The 21,321-nt window shown below is 41.8% G+C and overlaps 1 protein-coding gene across 5 annotated transcripts in view; it reads right to left on the minus strand.

Annotated features, from left to right (window-relative positions):
• The window catches only part of Nt5c3a (5'-nucleotidase, cytosolic IIIA), a 44,526-nt gene that overhangs the window by 18,107 nt on the left and 5,098 nt on the right, over nt 1-21,321 (minus strand). The window contains exons 1-2 of one of the 5 annotated variants that reach the window (XM_021190274.1): nt 4,139-4,180; nt 285-339 (exon numbers count right to left, since the gene is read on the minus strand). The exons of 2 other annotated variants lie outside the window; for them this stretch is intronic. In XM_021190274.1, the coding sequence (XP_021045933.1) occupies nt 285-320 (36 nt within the window). In that variant the 5' untranslated portion in view covers nt 321-339; nt 4,139-4,180. Of the gene's footprint in view, nt 1-284; nt 340-4,138; nt 4,197-21,321 lie in introns of those variants that run through there. 2 more of the 5 variants (XM_029535382.1, XM_029535384.1) reach the window with 2 other exon arrangements.

The raw sequence follows: 21,321 nt of genomic DNA on the forward strand, positions 1-21,321 counted from the left end.
CAGGAGGATGGTGAGATATATATCCTGAGATACAGACACAGTGAGATACAAACAAAGTAAACAAAAAGCAAAACAAAATCTCCCAGAGCCTCTTCACCATTTTATACTAAGAACTGCAAAATGGATTACATTTCAAGAAAAATATTTCTGCATTTGCGTGTCACTCAGCAAATGCTTGAGATTTTATTCTCTGTGTGCTGAGCATCATGAAGAGTCCTATGAAAGAGAGAGGAGTGGAGAAGATTCATGTTTACAGGTGGAGCGGGACATGCTTGCTTACCCACCATTTTCAAATGGACAGCAGACTCCTGATTAGTCATTTCGTGGTTATCCAATCTTCTGGATTTCCCCAGGTGATGTCACAGCAAGAAAGAGGGGAAAAAGGGACACGTGACACACTTACATTTGAGGTTCTTAATGTATGCTAATGACACAGGAAGATGGTATTTTAGTATGATTTAAATCCCACGGAATTGCAGGCTTCATGTTCAGCACAGGATTTCCCTACTAAGCAGAGTTTCAGGATGAAACTATTACATCAAGAGCTGGACACTCTCTTCTAAGAACTAAACTAGTACTAAAAAGTTTGACTAAAGAGGAAATGGACTACAGCACATTTGGGTCTCACTACATAGTCCAGGCTTGCCTTAAACTCCTGGGAATCCTCCTGCCTCAGTCTCCTGATCTGAAATTATGGGTGTGACCCACTCTGTTTAGTTCTGCAAGGATATTCTATCAACACTTCCTCTACACAAGGGTGAAGCCTGTGAGAAAAGTGTGTTGTTGTGCCAAATCTACATAAGAATTAAAATAAAGAGACATAATATACAAAAATATTTTTCTTTCAATTTTTTCCAAAATATTTATTTACTCACCTTACTGTGTCTAGTTAGTGTTGCTCATGTGTGTCAGTATGGAACATAATTGTCAAATAAAATGAGCATTTTTAGGAGGCAACTGGATGAATTTTATATCCATTAAATTAAAAAAAAAACTTTATCATTCTGTTTTTGTTCTGTAGTATAAATCTTAGAGGAAATTACTAATTCTTCCATAATGACTTTAGTTTTTAATTTATTCCAGCTAAGTAAACATTTAATGATCAAAAATCCTGGAACTCACTCTGTAGACCAGGTTGGCCTTAAACTCACAGAGGCCTGCCTCTGCCTCCCCAGTGCTGGGATTAAAGTTGTGAGCCACCACAACCCAGCCAAAACCTCCATTTAAAAGAGCTACTCATCAGGGGATGGAGCTGTAGATCAGCGGTAGAGGACTTGCCTAGAATGTAGTCCTGACTTAATCTTCAGCAGGACAAAAAAACAGAAATAAAGATTAAGAAAAAGTCAGTGTTGGCTGAAGAGTTGCCTCAGCCATTAAGAATGTGTACCGACTGCTCTGGGAGACAACCAAGTCCCATTCCCAGCACCCACCCAGTTCACAACTGACTACACATTTAGTTCCAGATGATCTGATGCCCTCCTAGGGCACCTATACACATACTTTAAAATAATAAAAGAAAAAAAAAAGTCAGTGTTAGTAAAAACTGGTCTTATGGCCTCTTCAAATATTGATGGTTCTTGAAACTACCACAAACAAAAGAAGGATCAATAAAAGATTAGACAATGGCCAGCTTTCTTCCTCCAACCCGCTCCTCTGTGACAGGGTTAGGATATATAGTGTGGCTGCCTCCTAGTTAGAGGCAATCCTCCTACCTATCATTCAAGTTACTAGGATTATAGGCAAACAACCATCACATAGGGCAGCTGCTTGCTTTTAGTAATTCACATACACTGTGCTAATGTTACCCCAAGAGCTTTCCTTCCTCCCAGTGCTCAAAATTGAGTCCGAATGTAACTTCCACTCATCAAGAGTTAATCTGTGTAACTGTGGAACTGCAGCCCCAAACCTCACTTTCAGACCTGTACTGCCACAAAAGTGTAAACACACACACACACACACACACACACACACACACACACACACACACAGGAATAGATGCCAACACTTTGGGACTATCTGAAAGAAGATATTGAATATCAGAGCAGAGTATTTTTAACCACCAGTCTTGTAAGCCTATACCTGGTCTATACAAAGTTCTAGCTTGTTCTGCCAATGTCAGCTGTGGCAGACGCTTCAGAGAAGAGCTGCTGGACTAACACATCAAGTCAGAAGACACATTCAAAAATAGAAAGCTCTACCCTTGAACTATGAACTCTGCGGAGGTTTAAAGCCTTTAAGTCTGGAATCTTGAAGTATGGAATAGAACAATTTGAAAGCTAGAAACCAATTTCTCTGTGTACTTTCAGGATGAGCTTAAGGTCTCTAATGGTGTTGACCCGAGCTTGTGTAGAACAAGGCAAAAGAAGGAAGCGAGAGGTAAGACCTTCACTTAACTTTGTTCTCTACGAATTTTAGCTACTGTATGTCCTTCTGAGGCTATAGTTTTTTAAATCAATAAAATGCGAATGTCTGCACAAGCAATTTACCTGCTTTAAAACAGACCTGAAAGTAGCTGAGTGTAGACTGGATACTTAAGACTAGCTTCACTTTGACTTACAGGAATGTAGAAAAAATTAAATTGATTAACACAGCTTTTAAGTTGTGACTCTGCTTTAATTTTGATACTTGCAGAACCATGAACATCACACTGATTAGGAAATGAAACTTTATGTGCTGAACTGTGTATCTTACATGAGAAAAGTTGTATCTCCCTTTAATATGGGAAGGGCTCTGGCAACAGCATTAACTGTCCACATTAAATTCATTGGTATTTATTTTACCTCTCTCAACTAACCAATACTATTTGTCTTTAAGTTCAGTATATTAAGATGTCAAATTTCTTAGGGTGATTATCAAACAGAAATAAAATTATAACTTTACTTTTAATGGAGGACTGTAATAATTTCCGTGTTGCATTTAAATACTTCTCCCCAGGCAGAAATAAATATACACAAACTGGAAAGTGAGACATTCTCGATACAGAGAATAAACAAAACTGAAACTGAACAGCTGAAGATGTGGGAGGAAACACGGAAAAAGTAAACTTAAAAGCTATTTTAGGAATGGGCAATTTATGCCCATTTTCTTAAACAGGAAAACAACAGTTGCGTTTTATGTGTAATTGTGAAAACAAATAGTTTGTAAGCTCAGAATGTAATTCTCCAGCCTTCCACCCACATTGGTTCTAATACCAATAGCATTTTTCAAGACATTAAACCAAGGCACATAGAAACTGCACTGCTAACCCTGAACATACTCTGAGTGAGGTCTCCTGTCCTTTCTCCTAGAACAACAGCAAAGGTAGTGTCAGTATCCAGTAAAGCTAAGCAAGCTGCTAATACAATAGTCGGTTGTACGGCCGAATTTTTTAAAGAAGCTATATGAAACTTGGAAAATTTAATTATTTAAATGTGATGCAGAGCCAGGCATGGTGGTACCCTGTAGGAAGCACTTAGTAGGTTAGAGGTCAGCAAACACTATAAGACTCTGTCTCAAAAAAAAAAAAAAAAAAAGACATGACCACAGTACTCCAGATTTTACTATAACACATATGTTCTGTGTTTTAAGGATGTGTTTTTGGAGGTTCTGGGTATTTAACCTAGGATTATACATATTAAAGAAATAGTCTACCACTGAACTATCCCCAGTCCTTACATGTTTGAATCTTAACTTTCAATATGCAAATTGTTACATTAGAAACCTAGCTTTCATCAATTCATAAAATGTACCAGTATAAATGCAGTCTATAATATCCTGGGTAAGGTCACAGACATGAATATTAATCTTGATTACCAGCAATAATAAACTCATGTGGCTCTTTGCAGAGCTGAGCCACACAGCACCTGAGTATGTTACTCTTCTGAGAGTCCTCTGGTTTTGCCTAACACCCACATGTCTAAATAAGAAATCTCTAAAATCAGACTACATAAAATGTAGTTTTTGAGCTAAGATATCTGAAAGTTTTACACACTTAACACCTTTGCAAACAACAAATAAGTTTACATTTCTCTACATTAGATTTGTCTACTAATATTTCCTACTCTATATTTTTAAAATGGCTAAAGTTTCAGTAAGATAGAGAACCAAATGAGAACCACAGCAAGTTAAATACAAGAAACTCATGGCTTCTGGAACTTACTCTGAAGGTAACCGGAAAGCTATGTACGGCAGCACCAGCAAAAGAAAATTCTTCCTGTCTGAGAAGCACTAATATAGCACAAGGTGCAGGGAGGGCGGCTCCCAAAGCCTTGACTAAGCCTTATGCAAACAGTCCTGTGACGAACGCGGAACAGTGCTTTATTATGCTATGGGTGGCAGCATTGCTGGCTCTCACAGCTTGATACCATTCAGTTTACAGAATCTAACCAGCTGGGAAAACATGCCTGCTAAGGGCAGGTAGCTCAGCCGAGCAGCCTCTCTGTAATCTAAGGAACTCATAGCCTAACTCTTAGACCACTCCTTTCCTGTGGCCGACTGACTTCGCTGCACGTGTGATGTGTGCACTCCTCCCAGTGGATGCTCTACTTCAAGACAAAGTGAAAAGATGAAGTTTGGTTGCTGGAGCCGGGGAAGGCAGATAGGAGGCTGTTATTGCTCAATTGGGCAGAGTTCCAGCTTTTAAATAAAAACTGTCCTATGGGTGTTGTGTGGTGGTAATGGGTGCGCAGTAATGTACATGTAATTAGTGTCACCAAACTGTGACAAAAATGGTACCTCTTGTATTATGCAAATTTTACTCCAGTGGGACTGAGGGAGAATTTTACATTTTATTTATATTTTCCAGCAGCTTTTGGTATATTTTAATAAAACCAAGTCAAAAATTGAAGACCAGAATAAAACTGGAATATGCAGGTATAACAGTGTCCATTTGTAGTCTCAGCCACTAAGGATCTGAGGCAGGAGAATCACTTAGTCTATGGGGGCCAGCCTTGGTAACACAACATGAAAGTTTCTGCTGTTGTTATTAATAATGAAGGTAATGAGATAAAATGTTTTTATTTAAAAACAGAAGCAGGCTAGTGTTTAAACTGAGCAGCAGGACGGCAGTATGCTAACACTGCGCCAGGGCCTGCTAGATAAGGTAGAACTCGGGCTCGAGGAGCTTTATCATCAGGGCCATGGTTAAGCTGTTTACATGTAAATAAATTTTTCTATTGGCTCTCTCTACTGTGTTCAGGGAGATCTAACTCCAGGCTATATTTTACTAATTAAACTTTGTGAAGTAGCAAGTCCTTTTTTTCAGAGAGAGGATCTCAATAGATTGCTCAGGCTGGGCTCAAGTGATCTTCATGCCTCTACAGCCTCCAGTAGCAAGACCTTCACATTACCACAGGAGTTCTTGGGCTGCCTTGAGCAGGAGAGGGCGGTGACAGAATACAAGTCTCAGGACACAGCACTGGCTGGACTGAAACTTGCTGTTGTTCTCAAACTCATGTCACCTCCCCCACCACAGTCACTACCCCTCCCCCCAATGCTGGCTGGGTATGCACATTCACATGTGTGGTGGTAGTGGTTGGGGGCTTGTGTAGGCCAGAGGTCTCCTCCATAATATTAAGACAGTCCCTCATTTAAGCCCACAGCTTGTCTATTCAGTGAGGCAAGCTATCCGGCTTGACCTGGGCATCCCTGTTATCTGCCACAGGCCACCACACCTACCTGGCATTCACAGGGATGCTAGGAATCCTCATTCCTGTCTTATGTGGCACGTGCTTTATCCACTGGGCCATCTCTCCAGCCGCAGGCACTATCTTATTATAGTAAGATTTAATAAGGCTCATTAACAAAACATATCCTTAAGAGGAAGACCTATTATGTCTAATTACTGATGGGATTTCAAGGACAGCAAACAAAGAGTACTAATTTGCCCTAAATTACCTCTTTTAACAAAGTGGTACACTTCCACACCTTCTTAGAAGAATATTTAGAAACATTACCAAAAGCTGCAGATATAAACACTCCTTCGAAATACCACTTAGTGTCTTGTAATGTACCCTAAGGGAATATGATTGTACACAAAGATATAGTTGCAAATATATAGAATGCAGATTTGCTTGTAACATTAAGACACTGTAGACAGCCACGACAACACCTAGCTGGTTTTTAGCATAGGAGAGAGATGGGCACAGTGATGAATGCCTGTAATCCAGCACTTGGGAGGTGGAGGCAGGCAAGGGGTTAGGAAGAGCTGGAGGCAAGCAGAGGCTAAACGAGATATTGTCTCAAAAGCAAACAGAACAAGGAACAGTAACAACACATAAAACTTCAAACCAGAGGACAGGTGGGGTGAGTGGCAGGCTAGTTAGCATGTACAGAGCTCTGGGCTCTACCCCAAGTACCACAAACACAACAAAACAGTATCAGAGAGGCGAACACACTGTGATACACATAAGATACAGACATATGAAGCTCTTAGAAAGGAATGGTGCTGTACCGGGTGGGTCAAGCCAGGACTTGGGAGGAAGGAGCAGTAGGGCCACTGTCCCAGACCGGGCAACAGTAAGAAACAATAAAATAAAATGTTGTACGTGACTAAACTTCATTAGCTTCTGTTGTGGGTGTGGCTCAGTACACTGAGGGACTGTACAGAATTCATGACACCCTGCTTTAATTCCAAGAAGTTAAAAAAAAAAAAGTAACTAAATGATAGGAACAAATAGGTACATTTTACTAAATTCTAAGTATGTGGGCTTTCCTCAGCCCATATACCTAGCACCCTGTATAACATAGGCCACCATTCTTAGATTTCCTAAGGGAGTTAAGACATACAGCTGCTAAGTAGCAGCAATAGATTCAGTGTAAAGGCACTGGGAGCCTAAAATATAGGATCCATGGCAGCACTAACAGCCTGCCTTCATAGCCTGAGTGGGAAAATAAACAGTGTTTAAATGTGGCAGTCAGCATCAAGTGACATTAATTTTGCCCATAATCAGAAAAGCTGAAGAGTATTCTGGCCAGTAACATACAAGGACCTGAGGTGGAGCCAGGTGCTGCATAGCACACCCAGTTTTTCAAGGAGAAGGCAGAGGAGCTGCATGCTTCAGACCTCAAAGGCCCCATAGCAAAATCTTGTCTAAAACAAAAATAAAAATCCCTCCTTGAGGGACTTAGATTTATCAAAGACTGAGCAATATCTGTTCAGGGCTTCTGTACTGTCAGTCCTGAAGCACACAAATGTCCTTGACAGGCACTCTAGTGCAACGAGGTTAGCTTGAGAGAACTCAATACACCTCCCCTCTTTACAGCAAAGCAATGTGGGATCTGGAGAAACTAAGCCACTTATTACCATTATGTCATTTATGGACCAAAGCAGCAAGGTTGTTTTTTTAAATCATTTTGTGCCACTGTAGGCAATCATGTACACACCTGTGCTACTATAGGCAATCATGTACAAACACCTGTGCCACTGCAGGCAATTACATATACATGCTTACATTAGAGTGCTTGAAAAATATACTCCTAAAAATGCTTGGCTCATCAGAGGGCTCAACAGATAGAAAGCCTGACAACCTAAGTTCTGTCCCTGATACTCAAAACAAAACAAATCAAATGCCAAATCTCACAGTTGTTCTCTGATCTCCACACCATGACAAGTGCCTTAGCCGCTCAAACACATAACATCATACACAGGCACACACAAGAAGCATAAACACAAAACAGTATGCCACAGAAAGTACTGAGTTAATGGCTCCAATTCTAGACACTTCCAACAAGACTAATGCACATATGAGCACATATAGGCTAGCAGCACACACAAGATTTGCACAGGTTCAAGCCAGAAAAGGTCTCATCCCTAACGAAGAAGCTGTTTGCAGTCCACAAGGGGAAAAAAAAATCAATTTTCTCCAATGGTGTGTCACTGGGTATATCATGATACTTCAGGGCAGGGTATGTGCTTAGAAGCAGCTTAGAAGCAGTCCAACACACACACACACACACACACACACACACACACTCAATGGCATTTTTGTGGACTTTTTCTTGTTTTTGGTCTTATTGGTGGTCTTCTGCTTGTTTGTTTTGATGTCCCTGTGAGGTTTTTCCTTTTTCTTTGGAGATGGATAGAGAAATGGGAAGAGAGAGACAGGGAGAACCCGACTGAGAGTGAGTAGGAACACAGTTCAGTATGTAGGGAAGCAGAGAGGATCTTGGAGGAGTTGGTGGAGAAAAATGATCAAAATACATTGTAATAACAAACACTTTTGGGGTCACGGGATGCAAGTCGGTGGTCTTGCATTCATGAAGCCCTGAGTTTGAATCTCAGAACAGAACAAGCAACACAAAACCAGTTTTGTTTCAAATAGATTTTTCATTGTTTTCTGAGAAGGGCTAGAAAGAAGCTGAAAGTCACAGGTCCTAAGCAGTGGAGTGGACTTTCATCTCTGCACTGTGGCTGGCCTGGCTGAAACCACCCACGTCCCTCCTAACGGCAGGCACTAGATGAGGAATTGCAATGCCAAAGGACAGAACTACACAGGGCAGGATATCTGCCAGGTTATTTTCTCCCACTCTGACACTGTAACTAGATGTCTCCTATCTTTATCAATGGAGAAAGTGATATCTACTTGTATACTTGAGTAACTATTCAGAACTTTTCATAGTTTGCCACTAAAAAGTTTCTTAGGACTTCATCAGCCCTGAAAATACAGGGCCTGAGTTTCAGTTCCTAGAACTCCCATTTAAAAAACGGGGTATGGTGACACAGGCTTGCAATCCCTGGATCTTGGTGACCAGCCAGTCCAGTCTACTTGGTAAACTGGTTGGTGGATTATGGGGAGGACCCGTAGGCTCCACCCCAACAGATATTAAAACCTTTCCCCAAACCTCAACTCAGTGGCTTGAGATTTCAAACTTCCTTTGAGAAACTCAAACACATTCTTTAGCAGCCTACATCTTTTCTCTTATTTAAAACGTCTTCCATGCTTCATGATAATTGTGCCCTGTCCAGGTATATCAAGATTTACATCATTCTGTTACTCCTATTGTAGCTGGATCTCTGTGCCTGGAACAGAACAAGATGAAGATGTTTTTGTATCTTGGACTTGGCAGAACATACAGTTTGTTCTCTGCTCAAAAGAAACACTATTACCACAGACTGCTATTTTGTATAGGGCACATTAAATCAAAGTGGTAAAATGAGGTTTTCCTATTGGTTCATACTCTCTGATACACTTAAACAGAGAACAGAAAGAGAGACAGTTCTCCACACAGCAAGATTTTCAGGTCTCCCAAGTGCACCAATACACAAGAAGCATGACTGATTGGCTACAAGACTGCTCAGTGGAAAACCATGTGCTTTCATTTGTATGCAGGAGGCCATGGGATGTTTGCCAGCACAAAGACAATTCAAACCTGTAACAGGAGACTGAGATAGAAGGACCTTTGAATTTACAGGCTAGCTTGGGCTACATAGTGAGACTGTCACAAGGTCAAAATAGGAAAAGAAACATGACTAATTCCATTTATAGATCCTAAAGTCTAAAATGTGCTAGTAACAAACTAGACTGTATGCTGTAATAGCCAATACAAGCAAATCAGTATCAATAAGTGATCAGAGATGAAAGACAGGAATTTGCAGGTGACTTAACTTTCTTTCACTTTTTCTGTAGTGAGTGTCACTAACATTACCTGGATGCAGTAATTATCAAAGTTTCAGACTGCTAGAGTCAGCTTAACAGACAGTTGTGCTAATAACTCCAGGTGGAAAGTTTTAGGAGTTAGGCAAATAATGTGGTGTGTACTTGCTCCCAAGTCCATTCCCCAAACCAAAGAGATTCGGTTTCAACTTCTAGGGCTTTCCAGCTCCCGTCCCACTGTAGTGTGTCCCACTCACCCCCAGACCCCTGCACCCCCTTTCTTTATGACAGGGTTTCACTATATAGCCCCAGGCCTGCCCCGAATTTACTATCCTCTTTCCTTAGCTTCCCAAGTGCTGGGATTATGGTGTGCCTTATACCATATCTGATTATCTGATTCTAGTCTCTCCTCCTCCTCCTCCACCTTCTTCCTTCTTCTTCTTCCTCCTCCCTCCTTCTCCTTTTTTTTTTTTTTTTTTCCGAGACAAGGTTCTCTGTGTATCCCTGGCTGTCATGGAACTCACTCTGTAGACTCAGAAATCCACCTGCCTCTGCCTCCCGAGTGCTGGGATTAAAGGCGTGTGCCACCATGCCCAGCTTTTCCCCTCTTCCTATGATAACTACTGTCAGGCGTTTCAGATTTACATTTCTGCACACTACAAAGCTTAAGAGTTCTCAAGTGGTTCCCATCTGCTTCTATAAGAATCCAAGTGAATCATTTGTTCTTTTAGAATTGACAAGATAGACCTTGACGTTGGTGTGCTGATAGCTGTTCCCAAGGAAGCTGCATATAAGAATATTGTGATTTGAGGGCTGGAGCAATGGCTCAGTAGTTGAGTGCACCAGCTACTGCCGCAGAGGACTTGGGTTCTGTTCCCAGCACTCATGTGGCAGCTCACAACCATCTGTAACTCCAGTTCCAGGGCATCTGGTATCATCCTCTGATCTCTCTAGGCATCAGGCACACACATGCAGGCAAAATACTCATATGTATAAGTAACAGTCATGCACATAAATAAACCTTTAAAAATATTTTTAAAAAATGACATGTATTTTTTTTCTCAATAGGCTCAAGTAATCCTGTATCTTAGGCTCCGTACAGTTTGAACTACAGGAGAACATGCCAAACTGCTTAGATTATGGTGTTCTTAATGCTGTCTCCAACCTAAATTCCCAATTAGAAGGGCATGTGGAGCAATAGGAGTAAGACAATGTGATGTGACAAGGTAGCGAAGACTACCGTGAGTACAGAGGGTGTTTCAGGCTGCGGTATCTACTTCTACCTACTTACAAGAAGGAACTTACCAACAGATTATGCAACCCCTCATCAACTGCAAGATGGCTCTGTATCTTTTGTACTCTAGTAGATTAAAAAAAAAAAAAAAAAAGGAAGGGAGAGAAGACAAACAGCATATAAAACAAAATGACAAGATGACAACCATGTCTGCCACATCTGGGTGTTGTCATACTTGTTTAAAAGTTAGAACTTAATGTTAAGGTAACTGAGGGTTTGCATGAGAGTACATAATCTGCCAGGCACAGCGGCTCATACACTCAGCTCCAGAACTCACGAGGCAGGCAGATCTCTTGAGAGTACAAGGCTAAAGTTACAGAGAGAGAGACAGAGAGAGACAGAGACAGAGAGAGAGACAGAGACAGAGAGAGAGACACACACACACACACACACACACAGAGAGAGAGAGAGAGAGAGAGAGAGAGAGAGAGAGAGAGAGAGAGAGAGAGAGAGAGAGAATAACATTCAGACAATGAACGTACACCACCTATCCGGCAACACATCAATAGTGCAGGACACTGGAAAGCAGACCTACTGCAGCAGAAGCCTGCCACCTGCTGACAGAAGGCTGCATCACGCAGATGTTCCTGACTGATGGGGGTGTGTATGAGTCAGGCTTCTCTAGAGACACAGAACTTATGGAATATCTCTCTGTATTGAGGGAATTTATTGTGATGATTTACAGTCTGTAGTCCAATTAACTCAACAATGATCAGCTGTGAATGGGAAGTCCAAGAATCTAGTAGTTGCTCAGTCCCATGAGGCTAATTGTTTCAGCTGCTCTTCTGTAGAAGTAGGTTCCAACAGATGTGCTGGCAAGTAAGTACAAGCAGTTAAAGAAGAGTGAATCTTCCTTCTTCCAATGTCTTTATGTAGGCTTCAATTAGAATGTATGGTACAGATGAAAGGTGTGTGCTAAATTGCCTGGGCCTAAACTTTTCATGGCCACTATGCCTCAAGATCTCCATGCCAAGATCTAGGTCAGAAACCTGTCTTCCAGCCTCAAGGTCTGGATCACAGGTGTGCCCTCCAATTCTAGATTGTAATTCATTCCAGATTCAGTCAACTTGCCAACTAGGACTAGCCATACAAGGTGTTTAGTTTGTTGTACCTAATGACTTTTGTTTGCTTATCTAATTAAATAATGTATTTATTTTAGAGACAGAGTCTCTAAAACCCTGGCTAGCCTAGAACTCACAAAGCTCCATTTGCCTTGGCCTCCCAAGTGCTACCAGCCAGGCCGTGGCTGATACTTTAGGGGAGCAAAACAATCTCTCAGGTAAGGTACTCACACTACATTTAAATACATGTTGAAAATGCTGATGCTGTCAGTCAGAGGCTTTATGTGTAGTTTGGAACTAGGGGACACAGAAAAATGAAAGGGCCGCCTCACTCTCTTGGTTCTGGTTTAAATATCTTGCCTCGCTGTCTCATTACATCCACGAACTTCAACATAATGGACCAGGCCAGCTGCGAAAGGCCAGTAGTCACCTTTCTGAGAAGCATCACAAACTGTTAAATGGTCAACAAACCATAGCCCAGCTCCCGACACCGTACACAGGTTAGAAGGGTCCCTTTCATGAACCACATACAGCCCAGCTCTCTGCCACCCATGTCATCTGTGACCCTTCCTTCTGTTTTGGTTATATTGCTTTGGTTCTTGTTCTTCTTTCTGCATTGAGACAGTATCTCATGCCGTAGCTGATGCATTATATATCCCAGAGTAGTCTAGATTTGTAAAAGTTATCCTGCTTTAGCCTACTAAGTACTAGGATAACAGGCATGAGCCACCCACCTAATCTTGATAAATGTCTCTTGTCCACTTGCAAGCTTGTACAATGCGTCTAGTAAGTTTCCTCTTGAAGGACATAATTCTTTGGATAGGAAAAAAAAATAACTATAACAGAACAGACAAATACCCACATCCCAATTCAAATTTAGTTGCAGATTAACCAGCTCTAAAGGCCCCAAATGATTCACAGTCTACCAGGATTGCAAGTTTGAGGGCAGCCCTGTCTATACAGCAATTTTTAGGATAGTATGGGATGTATTGCAAATACCTGTCTGAAAAATAAAGAATGGCTCCTCATCCTCAAATCACAATGTACAGTCATTGCTGAGCCACCTGAGGCTCCAGGAGGGGCCTTTCAGGCTTTTAGGGGATCTTTTCCAGGCTGCACAGCTGGCCACAAAACCAGCCTTCAGGAGACTAAGGCAGGAGAATCACAAATTTGAGGTCATGTGGCTGTATAGCAAGACCTTCTTTCAAAATAAAATAATGAATAAATAATTAATAATTATTAAAATCGGATAATTATGGGGGCAAATGTTCTAGGTAGATTACTTGCTTATTAACACATGCCAGGACCAGAGTTCAATTCCCAGCACAACCAAAATTTGAAATAAAAGTTCTTTTATGTATTCTAACTATCTCTAAATGATTTTTATGCTTAAACTACTTTTAAAGCAAGAAAAGGTAAACAAGAAAAGGATTTTGCACAAAACTATATAGGAAACATTTCAACTACTATGAAAATTAAAGCTAAACCTTTGTGAAGATTTTATACAGCTCTAGAAGTTGAAGCTCTTTGTTCTCTCTCCCTCCTCACCCCCCCCCACCCTCCCTCCCGTTTTCTGAGACAGTGTTTCATACAGATAGTGATGGGCTTGCACCTCTGCCCCTACTGAGCCACTGAGCGCTGACAGGATTACAAGTGTGCGCCATAACACTTGGCTTATGTGGTAATGTGACTGAACCCAGGGCTTCCTGCATGCCAGGCAAATGCTCTCCAATCGAGCTACAGTCCCAGACATGAAACTTGCTTTAAATTCTGCTCCCTACTTCTAGGTTTTAGTAGTGCCAATTTGGTGTGTGCTAAGAGAAAAACATCAGTTTAATGATACTAAATTCATTCTGTATTTTATTAATTACCTATTTTTAAAAAGCACCCAAAGACTCTTCAGCAAATTAACCCCCACACTCACCATCAGAAAATGCAACCAAAACCTATATTGCGATCCCATCTTACCCCAGAGTGATGGTTTGTATATGCTTGTCTCAGGGAGTGGCACTATTGGGAGGTGTGGCCTGGTTGGAGTAGGGGTGTCACTGTGGGTGTGGGCTTAAGACCCTCACCCTAGCTGTCTGGAAGTCAGTCTTGCACTAGCAGCCTTCAAATGAAGATGTAGAACTCTCAGCTCTGCCAGTATCATGCCTGCTTAGATGCTGCCCTGTTCCCACCTTGATGAACTGAACCTCAGAACCTGTAAGCCAGCTCAAATTAAATGTCCTTTATAAGACTTGCCTTGGTCATGGTGTCTGTTCACAGCAGTAAAACCCTAAGACCCCCCCCCCCCCGCAAATCCCCCATCAGAATGGCAGTCATTACAAAAGCAACAAATGCTAGTGAGGATATGAACCAAAGAGAAGAACTCTTGTCCATTATGCTAGAAATGCAGCCTAGCCCAGCACTAAGGATATGAGTATGAAGTTACCTAAACTACAACCCGCTTATAACCTGGCCCCCTCTGAATGGTACACACACATTCAACAAAGAATTCAGGTGATAAGAGAGAGAAAGAGAGGGGGGAGGGAGGGAGGGATGGAGAAAAGGAGGAAAGGAAAGAGAGAGAGAGAGAGAGAGAGAGAGAGAGAGAGAGAGAGAGAGAGAGAGAGAGAGGAAATACAACTAATGCCTGAACTCCAGAGGTACAAGTCCCAATTCACAAACATAAGAAACATTAAAAAAAATGAAAGTAGGATAATTCTTAAAAGTCACCAACCACAAAGTAACATCCTCCAACAAGAGTAAAGTTGATGTCATCTAAAAGAAGGAATTCAAAAGAATGACTGTCGCCCCATCCTGCTGGAGAGACTAGGAACAGAATAAACATCTCAGTGCAATAAAGGCTAAATACAAGACACCTACAGCCCACCTTATACCAAACGACGGAAAAACTCAAAGCATTTCCACTCCAGTTAGGAGTAAGACAGGGTGTCTACTTTCCCCACTCTTACTAAATATAGTGCTTTAACTCTTAGCTTGGACAAAAGAAGGAAATAGAAGAGGCGCAGATAGGACAGGGAGCAGTCCAAGTATCCTCATCCACAGGCGGTATGGTTCTATGTATAAAAACCACAAAGGCCTTGTCAGAAAACTCTTAGAACAGACAAATACTTTTGGTAAAATAGGGGTACACAAAATTAACAGCAGCCCTTCTAGAGACAAAGAACAAACATGCTAAGAGAGAAACCAGGGAAACAATTCCACTCACAGTTGTATCAAAAGGTAAAATACTGAAAGCCTGGCAGCTGAAGAGATGGTACAGCAGTTAGGTGCTCTTCCGGAGGACCTGGGTTCAGTTCCCCGCACATATCGTAGGCAGCTTACAACTGCCTGTAACTCCAGCTCCAGGGGATATGATGCCCTCTCCTGGCCTTTAAAAGCACCTCACCTGCATTTATGTGTAATTGCAAATGTGTAAACACACACACACACACACACACACACACACACACACACACACACACACACGGACACACGCACAATTTAAGTAGTGGGCTAGCAGACCTGAGGGTGCATATCTGTCCGGAACCCCAGAGACTAAGGCAGGAGGATAAATTGAACCCAGTTTAGACTACAGTTATAAGAAGACTCCTTTCAAAACACAACAACCAAAGGAAAACCAACCAAAGAGAAACTTATGATTCCTGGTCTTTTCTTATTTGTAGGTTTTCTGGTTCAGACTGTGTATATGAGACAAGGCTACATAATTTACATTCCTTACATCGTTAGCAAGTGGGAGAACTGCATTTAAAAATAATGCTCCATGTTCTCTGGTTGCCATAATTTATGTAAGTAGCTTTTGTGAGCCTTAGCCAGATGGTAAACATTGCTCTGTTAAGGAAAATCAGGCCTGCCTTTCAATCCTCAATCAATGGTTATGCTGCTAATACAAACAGAGAAAGTAAAAGGATGTCATGAGTTTTTGAGAAATTTAAAAGGTTAGGAATTGGTTTGAAACTGGTCTCATGTGTCACACAGATGACCACACAACAAAAGAGACAAGAAAAAAAAACCAGTTGTTTCATGAAGTAATTCTAAACCCACCAGATAAGAGATTGCCCTCCGTCATTAGGGTTGCAAATGTGGCTGAGTGTGGCATGAAGATAATGCAAAGGAAGCATGACAAATGTGATTTAGAAGAACAAAGTCATATAGCCTGCTATAAAAATTTCTGAAATATTTGCTAATTTGGGGACTCAGGGTAATATCAGAGGCTGGGGATGTGGCTCGGTGGTAGAGTACTTGCCTAGTAAGCTCAGACAATTCCACAAAAGAAAGTTGGCTATCAAGATAAGGTCAATATCAAGAGTTTAATATGCTTACATCTCTTATCTTGAAATGCATTTTCTTCAAAATTCACTAGTTATGGTTGTTACTCCTCAAATACTGCTACTGGTGCCATCACCCCATTTCCTCAAAGACACGGTTTGTCACAAATTAGATCTGTTTGCTCTTCTTACAGTCTGTGACCTTTGGTTTTAATTTTACCAATACTTCCCTCTCCTCAAATTCGAGCAGTGTAATTCATAAACCACCTGCATTTGCCAAAGTAAATTCTTTAAGATAAGAAGAAAGAGGAAACAAGTTCATAGTTCTTAAGCTTCAAACTTCGTTTCACCTTTGTCCTCGGTTCTAAGTTGTAGACAGCTACTGTTAAAACACGTAAACCTCTCTCAATCTCTCCCTTCCACTCCCACTTAAATCTAAAGCATGTACTATATTTTCCTTAATAAATCCAACTCCTGTTTCCTGCTGACTCATCCTGGAACTACCTTCCTTTGTGTGTAAGAGCCTAGTTCCACATGGATCTCAGAAAGTACCTCTGTCTCATCTGAAATCACACAAAAAACACGCACAATTAAAACCCTGGTACTTGAGAGGTAAGCTGTCTTAGTTACTTTTCTGTTGCTGTGACAAAACATGACCAAGGCAACTTACAAAAAGAAAGAATTTGATTTAGGGCTCACGGTTCCCAAAGGTTAGACTCCATGACTATCACTTTGAGGAACACAAGACAGCAGAAAACAGGCAGGCAGGCATGGCATGGCTTGCTGGAGTAGTAGCCGAGAGCTTTCATCTAATTCACAAGTGAAAGAAAGAGCTAACAGGGAATGGTGTGGGACTCATCCCTAGTCAAACACTTCCTCTAACAAGGCCACACCTCCTAATCCTTTCCAAATAGTTCTACCAACTAGGACCCAAGCATTCAAACAAATGAGCCTATGGGGGCCATCCTCATTTAAACCACCACATAAATTGACATGGATTTTTTCTGTGGGGTGCCCTCTACTAGTAAGTCCCCCTACTCCTGACTGGGCCTTTACCCTATTGTTGGGAGTCCTGGTGGTCCCTCATGGCTCTTGTTCTGCTGGCAGAGTTCCCGTAGCCCAGCTAGGCTCTTGTCTTACTACTGGGTTTCCTGCCCTTCCTCTCTAGGATCTTGCCTCATAAGCAGCTTGGAAAACTAAAGACCTGAAAGCAAAGGAGATCACGGTGATGTCTTTTGTTGTATCTAGTTAGAACTGGACCTCCTTCATCTTCATTAGGTGTCAAGTTACTAGGAAGACAAGGTCTATTTAAAAAGGTTAATCTCTAAACCTTGGTTTCTAGGCCAACACCTGGCTCTCCTTGCCATCTGCCATCCGTACTTCTGCTAAGCTATTAGATCTTGGTTCAGTTTTCAGGATAAGAGCAAATCATGGCCTGTAAGGAGAGCACAAGGAACTAGAAGTTAGACATGTCTCTGTAAATAATAAGTTTGCTCTGCAGTTATTTGTAAAGCACATGCCTGTTAATCCATGGAATATGGCAATAAACTTCACACTAATTCCTGTGCAGAGAAGAATTTTACAGAGCTCAAATGTGTCAAGACAGGTAAGAAAAAAAAAACCAAACAAACAAACAAAAAACAAGCCACACCCCAAAACAGATCAAGGTATGAAATAACTAATCATTGGGATAGATAAAGCAAATGGAAAAAATGAGGCTTATGCACACCAGATGCGATTATAACCCTTTACCCACTTGGATCAAGCTGAGAAAAGCATGCATCCATCCATTCATTGCTGTTTTAAGATTAAAAAAAAATGTATGAGTGTTTCCCTGCATTTATGTATGTGCCCTATGTGAGGGTCTGAAGCCTGCAAGAACTGCAGTTATAGACAGTTGAAAGCTGCCATGCGGGTGCTGAGAATAGAATCCGGGTCCTATGGAAGAGCTACCAGTGCTCTCAACTGCTAAGCCATCTCTCCAATCCCCTTAATTTGTAGTACTAGGGATGGAAGTCAGTGTCATGCATGCTCTGCACGCACGTACCCTATTACCAAACGATACCCCTTGTTCTTCTCTTTTGAACTGCTGTAGTGGCTTATCAATTCTTCACATTCATAAACTTGTGGCAAGAAGTCAACCTCTCATTAGGCACTCAATGTACTTTGAGGATTTGGCATGCATATTTTAAAACAAGCTTCTAAAACGATGTCACACTTGTTTTGACATTTACAGACACAGGATTTCCGGAGCTGATTGATCAGCACGTGCCTGTATTGCTACCACTGTGGAGGCTGAGGTTCCAATAACTTGAGTCTAAAGGAAGCCCGAGTTCTGCAGTGAGACATTATCTTCTCCAATATGAATAAACAAATAAGTAGATATCTGCCAGAAAGTGCTATAGATCACAGAGCCATCATTTTCATTACAAAAACAAACAAAAACCCCCAAACAACAACAACAACAACAACAAAAAACAAAGCTAACTTCTTAAATGTGGAGTAAGGGGGAGGTAAGGGCTTGTTCTAAGGGAGCTTGCTCAACACTAGGACTCGGAGTACAGCTCAGAAGTACAATGCTTTCCTAACATATTGACTCCTCAATGCTGAGAACAGCAGCAATAACACACACACACTCACCCCTCCATCCCTCCCCCAATTCCCCCACACACTGTTGAGAGTAGGCAGACATCAAAGGAAACGAGTTACACACACAGAAGAGACAGGAAATAAGAGTTGGTTTACAGGCTGGGGATATATAGCTCTGAGCACAGCACCTGCCTAGCCATGTATAAGACCTTTTCTGTACCTCTGCATCCCCCCCCAAAATCAAACAAAAATCCCACTAAAACCCCCAAGCCAAAACCAACCAACCCAAACCGCTCTGCATTATGTGTGGAGGTCAGAGGACAACCAGCAAAAGCTGGACCTCTCTTTCTACCGTGTGGGTCCCAGGATAGACTTGAGGTCATCAGGCTCGGTGACAGGGTCTTTCACCTGTGGAAGCATTATTAGCCCCAGGAACAGCCACTTTTAAATACTTACATGAAGCTGGGAATAGAGCTGAGTGGTGGAGCACTTTCCACATGTGAGCGCTGGGTTCAATTCTCTGTATGTAAGAGTAACAAACCCTAACAAACATGCACGTCAAGGCAGTGCAATTGATTTGTCAAATAAGAACTGTCTAACTTTTAAAAATGTCTCAATGTTGTCCCTTTTCCTCTATGTCATATGCTTTAAGCCCAAAGCAATAGCTAGTAATCTTAGAACAGAGAAGGAAAAGAGAATTGACTATTCTACTCTCTTCCATGCCTTACTACTGGCAACAGTTAACTGTAGAGAAAATACCCATGGCACGCCACAGGATAGGGGTGTTGAACAAGCTCTCAATTAGATAACATGCCTGTGAAGGACAGCCATGTGCTAACACCACAAAATCCAAGAGCCTTAGCACACCAAATGCTTACTGAAGCGTGTACTGTTGCCCAGGCGTTGTGATGCATACCTTTAATCCCAGCACTCAGGAGGTGGGGGTAGGGGCACATGTGGTATATAGGGAGGGTGCTGAGGAGAGGGAGCTTCTGGGGACTTAATCTTCGACCAGTCCACCTACAACCATAGCTCTGGGGTCAGTGATCTGCCTCAAAAAAAAAAAAAAAAAAAGGGAGTGAAGCACAAGAGAAGAAAACCCCCAAGGTTGAAGTCTGGCTGGTATGGCACACACTCTCTCCCTCCCCATTTTTAAAATAAAATAAAAAAAAAAAGCATAAAATAATTTCTAATCTAGAAAAACACACTAATATCTTTATCACTGAATTAAGAAAAGATATACCGAGGGAAGGCTACAAGGGTATAGAGAGTAGGAGGGGGTTCCTAAGAGGCCACTTCCTTTCTCATGGGAAAAACCGTAAGGGAAGGCTGCTCAAGGACAAACATTTGGGCAAGATGATAAGAAAATGGGAGGACCCAAGGCCTCTCTACCTCACTGCCAGCAGACTCCCAACCCGAAGGGAGCTGAAGCCTGCCTCAGGAAAGCTTTTATTCTTTGAAATAATGCATTTCAGTCTTTTGTTTTTCCTGCATTTTAGTTGCTTGTCATTCCCAACAGTTCAAACAGGAGGCACTGGCAGGCAGGTTCAATCCAAGGACCTCAAGCCTTGGACAAGTCTGATGTAGAACTAGTCCAGTGCCTTATTACATCTTTGCTGCCATGATTAGCACAGGGAAGTACCTATGGGGGGGCTGCAGGGGAGGCAGGAAGGCAAGCACAGCCACATCCCGAGCCAGGTGGAAAGTGGTGCAGGTGACCATGAAGGTCTGAAGAGGCACTCCCCCTGAAGGACTGTCAGTCCTACATTGGGGCTTCACCTCTTTCTCTAACCGGCACCTTGCTTTTGCTTCAGACACAGAACTTTACTTAGTCTGTATCAGATGTCTATCCTAATGCCACAAAGGACCCGCTCAGTCTGTAACAGTACCGTTCTTCTGACTTGGAAAACAATCCCCGGCTTAGAGAGAGGAACTTTCCAAGTTACGGTCTACTCAGGTGTAGTGAGGGCAGGTAATTTATACAAGGCCATACCGCTTACACGCTGAAAAGTAAGGAGCTTGGTAGTGAGCTGCTGGCCCCAGGGTTCCCACTCTTAGTGGATACTCCACAAGGGTATCTAGTCGTCATGCCTAAACAGGGAAAAGATACTGTATACCCACTTAGAATATCCCTTTGTTCCTAATCTTTTTTTCTTTTTTAAATCTTAAAAACTATAGAGACAAATACAGTTTGATAACTCTGAACAAACATGAAAGCTAAAGCAGTAGACCAAGAAAATGTGTATTTGGTTGCAGGACACTTTTGGCCAGCCGTACTCAGTCTTCTCCGCTGCTGGCGTAGTCTCCACTAGCAGCTGATTCTGAGCAGTGCTAGTACAAGGAATGGCCATCCTGAATTAGAGACACACGGCCCAGCTCTGGAAGATGCCTGAGTTTAGAAGAAAGATTTATTCTTGGGGTGACAAACAAGAGCGTTCAGTGTTTTCATCTCTTTAAAATGTTTTGGATTTATTTATTTTATTCATATTTATGCTTCTATGTATGTCTGTGCACATTTTGTGTCTGCTGCC

This window comes from Mus pahari, chromosome 2 (genome assembly GCF_900095145.1).
Source record: "Mus pahari chromosome 2, PAHARI_EIJ_v1.1, whole genome shotgun sequence".
In the NCBI taxonomy this organism is placed as follows: Eukaryota; Metazoa; Chordata; class Mammalia; order Rodentia; family Muridae; genus Mus; species Mus pahari.